Raw genomic sequence first — 12814 nt, 5'->3', positions numbered from 1 at the left:
GCTGTCCAGGAGAAGGAGCTGAGTCTGTACACGCAGCATCAGGGCTCCCATGTCACACATCAGCACTTGGCCAGCAGCACATGCTGACCCCAGGAGAGTCAGTGCAGGCTGGAACAGCCCTTCCTCAGGTGCTTGATGTCTTAATTCACATTTTCTGAGGTCACTCGGTAGCCCCTGAGGGTGCCAACTAGAGCATAAACCTCGAGAGCAGGCTTGCACTACCTTCCTACTCACACAGTACCCAGGAGGATGGCACTCATCCAGCCATCTCCATCCTCCTTCCTTCCACCCAGCACCACTGAACCCTACACGCTGGGCCACTCTCCTCTGCAAGGCACAGCACCAAATCGGGAATACGAGGCTCCAGCCCTGAGCAGCTTCCAATTGCCAAGATGTTTCAGCACACACAGCTCAGAAAAAGATACATTTACCAAGTGTGGATACTGACAACATCCACACACCCTTCCCCTGGGACTCCTTAGTGTGGATTTTACATAGGGACCAACCACCTACTTCATGCCAGAAACATTTTCTAGCCCGTGTGAACTTTATAGCTCCCTTCAAACTGAAACCAGGACAGCACATAAACTGTATCACAGCTAGCCTGCATTTATACTTCTGGCTTTCTGGCTCAACCCACTGGAAGAAATCATCAGGTTACTTGGTTAGGCTATGAAAATCCTGCTTTTCTCAGGTTATATCAAAATGCTGTAAAGCATATCCCATTGGAAGAAAAATAAAGCTTTCCCGAGCTCCATGCCTGGCAAAGCCAAACTTAGAGGAAAAGTAGTGTGTTCAGTAACAGACAGGAGTCACATAGCAACCCACAATTTCAAATAATGTTTTGTTTAAGCAACAAAACACCTCTGGCTTTTTGTTTAAATGGTTCTGGCCTACACCAGAGAAATTAAGTACCACTAAGGAATGCACTACGTGAAAATTGCCCTCAATTGCACTCAGGCAAACCCAGAGAAACAGGGTCAGAGTTACTCACACTGCTCACCTTTAAACCCTTCCTCCTTATTGTTACATCTCCTTGAAAACACAACTTGCATATTACCCTATTTGAATAGCTATTTTCTTGAAGGCAGTTTTAATTAAAAGCATTAATCTGGTAATGCCTCTGTGCCACGAGAGTTCACTCGATTTGGTGCAACAGGGCGAGGTCTGCAGAGGTGACTACGGTGTGCTATTAATTCTCTGATCACACCTTGGCACCTCACTAACCAAGGAAGGGAATTATCTCCTGCTTTACACATGCACAAAACAAAGGCACACCAAGACAAAGGCTTTTGCCCAAGACCACACACCAAATCAGAGGCCGAAACACTTGCAGCATTGTCAGCCACACAAACCCTAATCCTAAGTGGCTCTGCTAATTAATGCTCTAATAATTAATAACTGCTCAACTGCAAATGCTGAATAGCAGGAGTGCTTTCCAGCTGGATGAATATTCAGCTACCTGGAAACACACAACCCAAGGTCCCCTGACAGCCCTAGTCAATCACATATCAACAACGCACGTGAATCGTTCCAATTGTTCAGTGACCATCAACTGTGCGTCCCAGAAGGGGAGGCAGTGCTCTGAAAAGTTGTTTATTCTCTTACTTTCAGCCAGGTGCTTTCTAAGTCAGACCATCAGGAGAGTCTACTACAGCTTTGCTGAAGAGCTGCTCCACAGTCCAAGTCCACACTTCTTCCATGAAGGCTCTCCCCAACACGGACATCTCTCTGATCTGGTGCCACTTTCTGCCTCCACTGGACACCAGGGACTTGTGCTACAAGCACCAAACCCCCTCCTCTCCCAGAAGACTGAACCAAACCTGCAAGAAAGGCAGGAGCATCTAAGGGCTCACTTAAAGATGCAAAGATTTAAGGGAGCAGGGGGAGAAAAGAACTGACATAAATTAGGTCAAGTGCTCCTGAAAAATGCCAGTTCCTTTATATATAGCAACAGCACTCTGATATCTTTTAATCTCAGCTTGCCACTGTCAGATATTAGCTGAAATTCCCTGCTTTTGCTCCGGCTGCCATATTAAAGTGCCATGTATTTAATATTAATGAGGCAGATGAAACAGAATGAGACTAGGCTGGCACTTCCTGTGATAAAAGACAGCTTGTGGCAGAAAAGCGTTCATTTAAAAGCACTAGGGATTTCTCTTGGCTTGGAAATTACATACAAGATACAGGAAAACAACAAAACCCTTTTCAAATGTAATTAAAAATCTTGATCTTCTGATTCTATAGGTTAACAAAGGCATAATGGTTGACTGGTTGTTTCTTCTGCTAAGATAATCACAGTGGCAGGGAGTTGAGTTACCTGGCCAGAATTATGGGAAGCTTTAGCTGAACTGCTGAATCAAGATTTGAAAGATTACTTCCCCTCCCTCCCAGAGTCCATACCCTTGTGCTTACACTCAGGCAAAAAACCTCAGGGCTCAGAGCTCTGCCCAAAAATGCAAAGGTATAACGAGGCCTGCCATAGGCCAACCCAGACATGAGGCAGATCTGAAGGAGGAAAAAGCAGCAGCCAATGGATGTGGTGATGAAGTGGTACGATGTGTCACCAGACGATATCACAAAATCCCTGCTCCTCTTGGGGCCTTGACATGAAGATTTGAGGACTGTGCATATGTTCAGTCCCAGATGGCAGCGTTAAGCCTTATAATCACTCCCAGCACTTACAGGGAGCAATACCTGCTCACAGTATGACAACCTAATCTTTTCTCTGCAAACCTCAGAATAAATTAGTACTGCTCCCAATTATTTAATTCCACACTTCCTGACAATACCAGCCTTGACACTTCAAACTAGGAACAAAACAACAACAAAGATTAAAATAACATCAGCCATGCTGTGGCTGTGTTCCTTCCCAGATATCCAAGAAATGTCATCATACTAACTAAAACTAAAGGAGACAACAGAGAAAAAAAAAATCTTTAATCACACATGAAGCAAGAAAAGGAAAATCCAACTACACGTATGCACAGTCTCTTTACTGGCAACCCTGTACATTTCCTAGACACATCCAGGAGATATGGGGAAACCCATGTTCCTGCAGGGAGATGCCAGGAATGAGTGTCAGCCATAACCTGGTACCTTCACCTTTCCAGGAGGCAAGTTTCTCATTTCCAAGCTAGTCTGTTGCCTGCCAAATTTTGTCCTAGAAAAATTAAGCCAGGACCATCAGCCTGGCATTATTCATTCACCTGAAAGCTGCCAAAAGCTCACGACTGACTCAGATCAGAGGAGAAGGGTTTGCACAGGGACTGAAGGGAGATGATTTGAGTGCACCCAAAGGCAAAGGCTTGTCTGTGTCTACAGCAGGAACCCCTATCTGGAAGGCCAAAAGCAGCCCTGCAATTCCACCTCTACTGCAGGTCACACTACTGTATTCCCTGTGAACCCCTCTTCGTGCTGCCCTGCGGAGCCACAAGCTCACAGGGTCACCAAACAAACCATCTCCCCAGCTTGAGCCTTTCACTTTCTCTACAGACAAAAACAGAGCTGCCACCACCAGACTGCCAGAATCTTAATTCAAGCCAAGTTCACGTGCTTATACAAAGCACTCTGCACACTTGGTGCATTCAACACATCTGGTAAATAAGTTCTGTTGAGCCTTTTGCTTACAGGACACTGTAATTGACTTTGCACCCAGCAAAGCCACCCAGGGAATTACCTTCAGATCCACTGACAGCCCTGAACAGCCCAGAAAGACATTTAAAAACATCCCGCCAAGGAGTCAAAACAGTGCCTCACTTCCACACCCATCACGTGAGAGAGGTTAATGTAAATCCTGAATGAAAGTCATGAGAGGCATGCAGATTTCCAGGAACAATTTCTATTAGAACTACTGCTGTGCACAGGAATCAGCTCTCAGGAGCCGCCGGCAAAGCGGGGGCAGCAACCGTGGCAAAACCAAAGTGTTTTAAAACCAAAGTGTTTTAAAACCAAAGTGTTTTAAAACCAAAGTGTTTTTCTATTAGCTTCTGCCAAGTATTCATGAGCAGATCTGGTAAAGAAATAACCCATAATTACAGTACTTCAATAACATATTTACAGCAGCTAGATCCCATCTGAAAATAAACCAGAAATAGAAAATCCAATTAGACAATAGAAAGACCTAAAGAAGCTGTAAACTCAGAACGAAGAAAGCACCAACTCCCCAAAACAGCAGCAGTCTGCTTTTTGACAGCACCTTATGTGGGATGCTACTACAGAAAACAAAACCTTAAGCCTGCAAGAAAAGACGCAGCTTCTTCCTATTTGCAGACACTTCAAGAGCTCTAATTGCAAATCCAGATCCTAACCCTGTGTCACCAAAAACACGGGCACAGCCTGTGTCTTTAAGTAAGGAGTTCCAAAAATAGCTCAAAACTCATAAATCACAGAGCTCAGCAAAATAACTGTACTAGCAGGCAAAGGCAGTATTGGCCTTTGGACTACAGCTTGTGCCAGCAGAGTACCACTTAGATGGGATGAGCAGAGCACTTCAGAGATGGAGAAAGTTTCTAGAAAGGCTGGGACCTGCTAAAGGAAAACCACAGGGAGCTGTTCTTCCTTCTTGTGACTCTTCCTTCAGCACCTTGTGCACGGCCAGCTGGACCTTGCCTACACTCCCGTTCATCACACCTGCCCAAGCTGTGGACAACAACAGTTCTGGCAACAAAGTCCTGGCCCACAGGTGTCTAAACCAGGCACCAGGGTGCAGAGGATGGGGAAATGCATCCAGATTGGAGGGAGCAGCCAAGAAGGGGCATCTCTTACTCCCACTGCATAGGACACAAACAAGGACTCTGTGGAGCAAGAACAACATTTGGGGTAAATTTCCATTGAGGCTGCTGTGAGCTAAGAGAGAGCCCAAAGTGGGTTCTGTGTCTCTGCTCCAGCAGCAGCACTGAACTGTCCCCGTGCCGTGGTGTTTGTCTGAACCATTATTCCGCATCGCTTCCTCCAGCGGGCTGGAGAGCTGCTCACAGAGCTGGAAGTGAAGGCAGCTACACAGCGTACCTAAAAAAGGCTTAGAGTACTATTGAGAGGCTTTTCTTGTTTATTTTTACATCACCTGGTCACATCCAACTGCTCTGCGCTGAAGCTGCTACAGAGTCTTTCCCTGAAAGAGCCCCTGCAGCTCACAGGACTGAAGCCCAGAGCCAAATCACACCAAGGGCAAGGCTGGATGAAGCTGCAGCATCTGCCAAGCCAAGAGAAGACCCTGTGCCCTTGGCATCTCTCCTGCCAAGCAAGCACTGAGCAGCCCCACACCCGTGCTCCCAGAATTACCTCAAATTGCCACAGGGCTGCTGCAGGGGTGGGAAGGGGATACATAAAACATGCCTCAGCTGTGCGTAAATATTTTATTCCTCAGATTCATGCTTAGTCAATCCTCATCATTATTTTAGGGGCCTTACTCAGGCACTAAAATTGCTTCCCCATCATCTCACCTACACAAAGCAAGGACTTTGCAAGTATCTCAAGTATCTGACTCCAGCTCAGCTCATTCACACTGCAAAAGCTAGAGGTCCTGAGTGTGTGGTGGGCACACACACAACCTGGCCCGTGACCAAGGCTGTGCTGAAATAAAAGCAAGGAGGAGGCAGGTTCCCACCACTGTTAGCATCAACAGGAGCAGCAAGAATTGTCTGAAACAATTTCCTACTGCAAACAGACAGCGAGGTGAATAAAGGAAACAAAAAGGTCACAAACTAAAATACAGTCCTGTGTGCAACACCCAGGGCTTCCTTGGTGCAGACAGCTGAGCCAGGCCAGGCCCAACACTCCCACTCAGCAGCAGCCGGCCAGGAAGGCAAACCCTGTGCCCTGGCCACCTCAGCAATCCAAGCAGTGCCTCCCACACCCACAGCATCACCATATTCAGTGAGAGCAGTCTGCAGCCCCACAAGGCAGAAGCATGGGGTACTCCCTTCCCTGCTGCCCATCTCTTGTCCCAGGCCAGCACTGGCCCTGTGGCACTCAGCAGCACACACAGATGTGGCTCTCCAAAGGTGCTGCCCCCAGCTCTTGCTGAGCCCAGTGAGTGTCAGCAAATCTGCTGCTAAAAGACAAAGCACAGAGGCTTCAGCCCCGCACTACCTTCGCATCTCCCTCGCCTTCCTCCCCTCCATGGAAACCAGCAGTCTCTCATTATCAAGTATTTTTAAAACAGATTGAAGAGTAAGAATACATTGTGCTGTTTTAATCTCTCAGATAACATTTTCTATGGTTCCCATGCAAAATCTGCACTCCAGCCTCATTTTCCCTTCAGTTTTTGTTAGGCTTAGAAAGAGGGGGTACATTAATAAATGAACATGAGTCTCACTCCTGTAACGCAACCAAGCTCTGGTTCTGTACTCATTTAGGATAAACACAAAGGGAAGGGTAGGTAGGCCAGGGCCCTCTTCCATACTCAGATCTACCAACAAACCATCCAACACTGGTCAAGACACTGGGAATTAATCCAAGAGGAAGAAAAGTGTCCCCTAAGCAGCACATCTCAACAGCTTCCAGACTGGAAGTGGCTTATCTCACACTGAGCCCAGATGACCACAGCATCCTCTCAGCCTGGTTCATGTTTAAGCACAGATATGGATTTCATCAGCTGAGAGCTCCCACAGCAGCTCCCAGCACCCATCCTGCCAAAACTTTGCTTATGCATGCCTCTACATTGGCATGCTGGGATCAGTCTCCATTAAGTCAAATGAAATTACAGGCAGCACATTACACATGTGCCATCACATCTGTGGGATCAGGGCCTTAAAGGGAAAGCCTCCCATCCGACCAAAACACGCCCTGCTCGGCTACAATTAAACACAGACACTTCAGAGCAGTTTGCTCAAGTTATTTTTCTATGCATACTTTTACAATTAACATAATGTCATATCCTGCCAGGACGTAAAAGGTTGTGACTCAGGAATGTTATCATCATTTTAACTCCAAGTGACTTGCTTTTGGTTTCATTCCTTTCCTTTTTCTTTCCCCCCCCTTCCTTTAATTCTCCCTCCAACAAGATGCATGCCACTCACAGCTCCACTTAATCATGTTTTGTAACAAAGTTGGAAAGGCAAACCTTCACCAGTCTTGCCTTGCTCTAACGTATAATTAACTCTTCCTTCCAACTCCCAGCAGCACAACAGCAGCATGCAAAGTGGGAGCATGGAGGATTAGATAAGGAGGTACATAAGAGAGAACATGCCCAACACCTCCTGAGTGCCAGGCCACCATCCTTTCTTCTCTTATCAGCCCAAGATAAAACAACTCCCTTGTCCAAAAAGCACGGACTCGGCAGGATGCAGGGCCTGCCCCGCAGCTGCTTCCGAGGAAGCCGAGTGTCCTCCGCCCTCCCTCTCCCACATGCTTCTCTCATGCTGACGGATGCTTCATCCCCCCAGTCAGTCCCACGGGGCTGGACTCAGCAGCCCACAGACAAGAATTTGGTTTAACTGGTGCAAAACCCTCTGTGGATTCGGTTCTGGGATGGCCATGGGCTTGGAATCACCAAAATAACCCAAGAGGCTCAGCAGCAGCACCAGTTTAACATAATTTAAAAAAAAGCGCCAAACATATTCACAAGAACAAACAGCAATCACATCTTGCAATAAGCCATGTTCCTGAGCCTCTTCATGCTGCAAAGCTACTGCTCCACACAAAGCCAAAAGGCTCTGCTTGGCAATACCCTTCAGCTTGCCCTAAAAAATCATCTGAAGGCACACCTTCAATGCATATTCTTACACTGAAAGCCAAACTTCAATTTCCAAGCATGCTTTAGACCTTAAGATCAAGGAAACATTTCAGAAGAAGCCTTACAAATGGCTGGTATAATTTATAGGTATTCTGTTAAGAAGCACCAGCTCTCATTTTGCTTAATAGCATAACTTCCCCACCTCCAGTAACACCATTAACCCCATCTCCATACATTCGCTTTTCCACATCAGAGGAACCATACAGCCCCGCAGACCCACAAGCACTTAATAAACCGTAAAAGAAACTTGTCTCATCCTGGTCACATCTTGAACGCAGACCATTTTCTTATTTTGAGAGGGAGTCACATGCAAGTCCTCCACTCATGGGCAACTTCTATGTTACTCCCAAGCACTGAAAAAGTTACCGGGAAGTCGGTCAAGTCTCTCCCTCCCCTGGCCGACAATGCACAAAAGCGCATTCAGTCTGGTCACGGTGGAGTTTCATTCACGTTTCTGTAAGCTGGACGCCAGAGAGATTTCCTTTTCTTTCTCGTCATACTTCGTTGTTGTGGGTTTGGGGGCTTTTTCACTTTCTCCCCGTCAGGGGGAAATCTTTTGTCTTTCTCAAAACGAACCTAAAAACCCTCTCGGCCACCACACCCCCAGAAAAACGGTCACGCTGGAAAACGCAGGACACGCGTGCCCCAGAACCCTTCCATGCCGGGACCGCCGCGCCGCGCCCGCCGCAGCCTCCCGGGGAGCGCGGGCCCGTCCCGCCCGCCGGCCGCCCACCCGCACGGGGCACAGCCCTTCCCGCTCTCCGCTTTCCCATCCGCGGGCAGCGGCGGGGCAGAAGCACCCAGGGGAAGGCGCCAACACCTCAGCGGCGGCGGACGTAGCCCAGGACCATCCCCGCCGTTCCCCCGTGCCCGCGGGGCTCCGGGAGCAGCTGCCCGCCGCCACGGCCCCGCCGCAATCACGAGCCGCGGCCCCAAAACGGGGCCAAAAAAAGTTTTGCGCGGGCTCCCCCCGGCCCCGGACAGGGGCACAGGCGGCGAGCCCACCGTGCTCCCCGGCACCGCACCCCCGCAGCCCCCCGCGAGCACCGCTCCCCTACAGCCCCCGGCACGGCATCCCCAGCGCTGCGCCCCTGCAGCCCCCGGCAGATCCCGCCGCCGCGCCCCGGCGATCCGCGCCCGGGCGATCCCGCCCCGGCCCCGCGCCGCCCCCCGGCCCCGCGCACCGCCGGTCTGCCCACGGCCACGGCCATCGCGGTGCGGTGTCTGCGCTGCGCTGCCGCCCGCCGCCTCTGCGCTGCCTGCTAGCACTGCAACATGGCCACCCGGCGGGGAGGGCCCATGCGCAATGCAAAGGGGCCGGGCGGCGAGGCGGGACCCCCCCGGCCCTCCCCCGGGGCCACCGGGCAGCGCGGGCAGGCGGCCGGCGCCGCTCCGCCGCTCGGGGAGCCCCGAAAGGCGGCGGGAGTCCCGGGGGGCGGCAGTCAGTGCCCAGCGGTAACCCCCCGCTAATCTCTCTCCTGCCCACGCCCAGCCGCGGTACCCGTCCCCTTAAGCCCGAAGGGTCTCTCTTGCCCACCCTGGCAGTACCACAGATGAACATACTGACACATCTGCTCCAGAGACCCTTGCAAAGAGACAGCCAAGCAAGATCCTCCTCAGCAAGAAGGAGCGCAGGGATTCAGCAGAGAGGTATTTCTAACAAGGAGGCACACAGGAGCCCTTAACTGCCTTGTATAACAACACAGAGGACAAAACATGCTACCTCATTCCTCTTGTTTCTCTGAGCACTTCTGTCAAATACACAAACATAGTTTCTAAACAAACTTGGTATACCAAACAGCAGCCACGGTGGCCACTTGCTCTCCCATGTCACAGCATGTCACCGGTGAGACAGCCACAATACAGAGTGTCACCACACCACTTGAGAAGGTTTCAAGCATCTGCCCTTCTTGTTCTTTAGCCTAACCTTTCACACCCCCATGGGTCATGCATCACACCTGTGTGCCCTCTGCTCCCTGTGGTGATTGGCCAGTGCCCCTGGACACTCCATGGCTGGTCCTTCAGCAATGTTCACCTGCTGCTCACAGCTAGAGCCCACTGGGGATGAGGCTCGGCAGCCCCACTCCCAATCACCACAAACTGTGTGCCCACACTCCCACTCCCCTAAATGACTTCTAGGGCTGAAAAGAAGCATAGCTGGCTCCTTGCCACTCCAGCTGACAAACATTTATCCTGGTGTTGAGCGTGATATCCCTTTACCTAAAAAGTGGGGACTCTTAGGGCTAAGCTAAACATGTCTGCTTGCAAATCTATGGCCAAGGTAGGGATGAAGAAAAGGCCCTGCACTGCTTTGTGAGACATAAAACCCCAAAGGGCTACAGAAGACAAGAGACCCTATTTGCTACACACTTGAAGGACACACTGAATTATGGACAAACCAGAGCTACCCCTATATAAGAACATCCACAGAATCAAAAGAAAAAAGCCAGCAGAATAAAAACTGAAAGCACAAGTAAATGACCCAAGGTAGTGATAACCAAATAGACCTTTGCAGTGCACTTACCATTTGTAGTCCCTTCAACGTCAGGCTCGTACCTTTCCCTCCAAAAAAAGCGGTTTCTGTATGGCTATATAGTAACACATGGCTGTTTGAAGAGGCTACAGTGTCCAGGTATCTCCTCCCTGCAGCTTTTATGATTGTGTTTTGAAGAACTCAGGAGCTAATCTTGGAGAGTGGTCACCCACACCAGCTCCTGCACCCCCAGCCTGAACCAGAACCAATGGAAGTGCACTACCAGACCCTCCTCCCCCCAGCAGCTGAGGATCTGCACCTGGGCAGTGCCCTCAGCTGGGTACAGGTGCAGCCCCCACCAGCAAAGCTGCTGCACCAACAGACATGCAAAGGTGTCTGTCAAGAACATTTGGCAAACATAGCTGGTGCAGTGCTTTCATCACTGTAACATGTCAGGCGTTAATGCCAAGATCCGAGGGAGGCTTCAGCATTAGACTCATTATTGCTCTTGTAGCAAATTCCTCCTGCACTCACAGCTCCAGTGAGGAGGTGCTGAGCCAGCCTGCACCGGGAAAGGCACCCGGACCAGTGCAGCCTCTAGTGGAAACCTGGCGATCCTATCTGAAGGGCTGCCCTCGTGGTACCTGTGGGTGAGGCACACAAAGCTTCCCCTCATTCAGATTAGAGACGCATGATACTCCCACATCAGCATAACTCAACCAACATGAAAATCTCCTGTGCTCACAAAACCTTGATGTGACTCACCGTGTCCTTCCTTGGCCTGGAGCTAGGAGAGCTGTGGCCGCGTTTCCTCCATGATACTCACGCACAGACACCTTCCTGGGTACGGCCATCCATGCTGAAAGAGCAGGGAGAGAAAAACACCAGCACAAAGAAACGTTTTGCCACCTTCCCCGAGCTCAGCTAGTGCAGCTCTTTGCAACTGATAGTGTTCGGTACCTTGCTCCTCAAAATTTCATACCCATTGCTAACAAATCAATGCTAACAAATCAATGCCTTTTCATTCCAGAACCCCATGGAAACTGTTTCAATGTTTCTAAAGGGAATTCCCAGCCCCTCATTCCAGAGACCGCACAGGAATTGTTTCAACGTTCCCAAAGATGTTAGGCATACACTTTGCAAAGCCACAATATACAGAGTATCATCATACCATTTCAGAAGGCTCAGCCTATACCCAGTAACACCACACCACAGCCAAAGACTTCAAGCACCAGTCTTGTTCTTTAGCCCAGCCTTTTATACCCTCACGGTTCATGCATGGCACCTGTGTGCCCTCTGCACCCCGCGGTGATTGGTCAGTGCCCCTGGGCACTCCATGGCTGCTCCTTCAGCAATGCTCACCTGCTGCTCACAGCTGTAGCCCATTGGGGACGATGCTCGGCCACAGGCCCACTCCCAATGACCACAAACTGTGTGCCTACATGTACGCAGCATCTATTGCAATCTCTGTCCGTGGTTTGTGAGGGCTGCACACACTTCTGGGTTTGCAGCAGGCTGCAGGATATGCCAGCTGCTTACATGAGAGGCAGCTAAAAATATTTATGGATAGCTGGGAGCCTGCAGCAGAGATGGCTTCTGAAGTGTGACTTAGGGCCTGATCCAGACCTCTTTAAAGCCACAGAGCCCACACTGAGCTCAGTCCCTCCATTCTCTGACTGCGAGACAGAAAATCCAGCACACCTTCTCTCCCACACTTTTGCCCACTATTCAGTCCCCAAACTGCTTGGGACAGGGGCTGTCATTTGTTCGGTGTGCACAGGGCACACTGCCCATGGGGGCACTGATCTTACCATCCCTCTCAGCTGTTATGTACACACTTGTAGTATCAGCATGGGCAGTACAGAACAAAGTGAGATCCCCACAACAGCACATCGTGTGTCCAACCTCTCTCAGCCACGCAGCAAATACAGAGATGAGATGTGGTGAGATACGATGTGACTGCAGACACTCGTGGTGTTTGTGTGTGGTTGTTGTGCAGGGGTTGTTGTACATGTTGTAATAACAGCTACCCCAAACCACAGCACACTTGTGAGTCTTTACTGTCAATTTTCCTAAGTCCGGCGCCACAGGGCAGCTCAGGATGGGATGCACCTCTGGTGTTGGGGTGTTTCATGGAGCACTGAACGTCCCTGAGGATGGAGACCGACCCTCTCCAGCCAACCTCTTCCCACAGCTGACCACCCTCGCTGCAAAATAGTTTTCCCTCACACACAAATGGAATTTCCTGCATTTCAATTTGTGCCTATCATCTCCTGTCCGTTCACTGACACAATGACTGATAAGCAGCTCTTTGGTCTCGCTGCCCGCCAGCAAAGGACCCTCGCACTTCTCAGCTCCTCCCGCCCCCCTAGCCTGCTTCTCTCCTTCGGTGTCACCTCTCCTCAGCGCTGTCACACCAGCTCGCACCACCACGGGCCGCCACCCGGGGCAAAGGCGACCGTGGGGTGGCGGCCCGGCCACGGAGGAGGAGGAGGAGGCGGAGAGGCCCGGCGCGGCGGGAGGCGGGTTTCCCCGCCGCACCTGGGTGCAGCGCCGAGCACCGAGGCACAGCACCGAGCACCGAAAGCCGGCCGGCCCGGAGC

General features: G+C 50.5%; 1 protein-coding gene across 3 annotated transcripts in view; it reads right to left on the bottom strand.

Annotated features, from left to right (window-relative positions):
• The window catches only part of SEPTIN11 (septin 11), a 46194-nt gene extending 37999 nt beyond the window's left edge, over positions 1–8195 (bottom strand). For all 3 annotated transcript variants that reach the window (XR_009114468.1, XM_058024536.1, XM_058024535.1), the window contains exon 1: positions 8105–8195. Coding sequence is in view for 2 of the 3 variants with exons in the window: in XM_058024536.1 (XP_057880519.1) it covers positions 8105–8158 (54 nt within the window). In the remaining variant the exon portion in view is untranslated. The remainder of the gene's footprint in view (positions 1–8104) is intronic.
• Between the last annotated feature and the right edge of the window lie 4619 nt (positions 8196–12814).

The sequence above is a fragment of the Melospiza georgiana genome, chromosome 5 (genome assembly GCF_028018845.1).
Source record: "Melospiza georgiana isolate bMelGeo1 chromosome 5, bMelGeo1.pri, whole genome shotgun sequence".
Classification (NCBI taxonomy): Eukaryota; Metazoa; Chordata; class Aves; order Passeriformes; family Passerellidae; genus Melospiza; species Melospiza georgiana.
The sequence above is the reverse complement of the archived record's forward strand: the minus strand, read 5'-3'. Positions and strand labels throughout refer to the sequence as shown.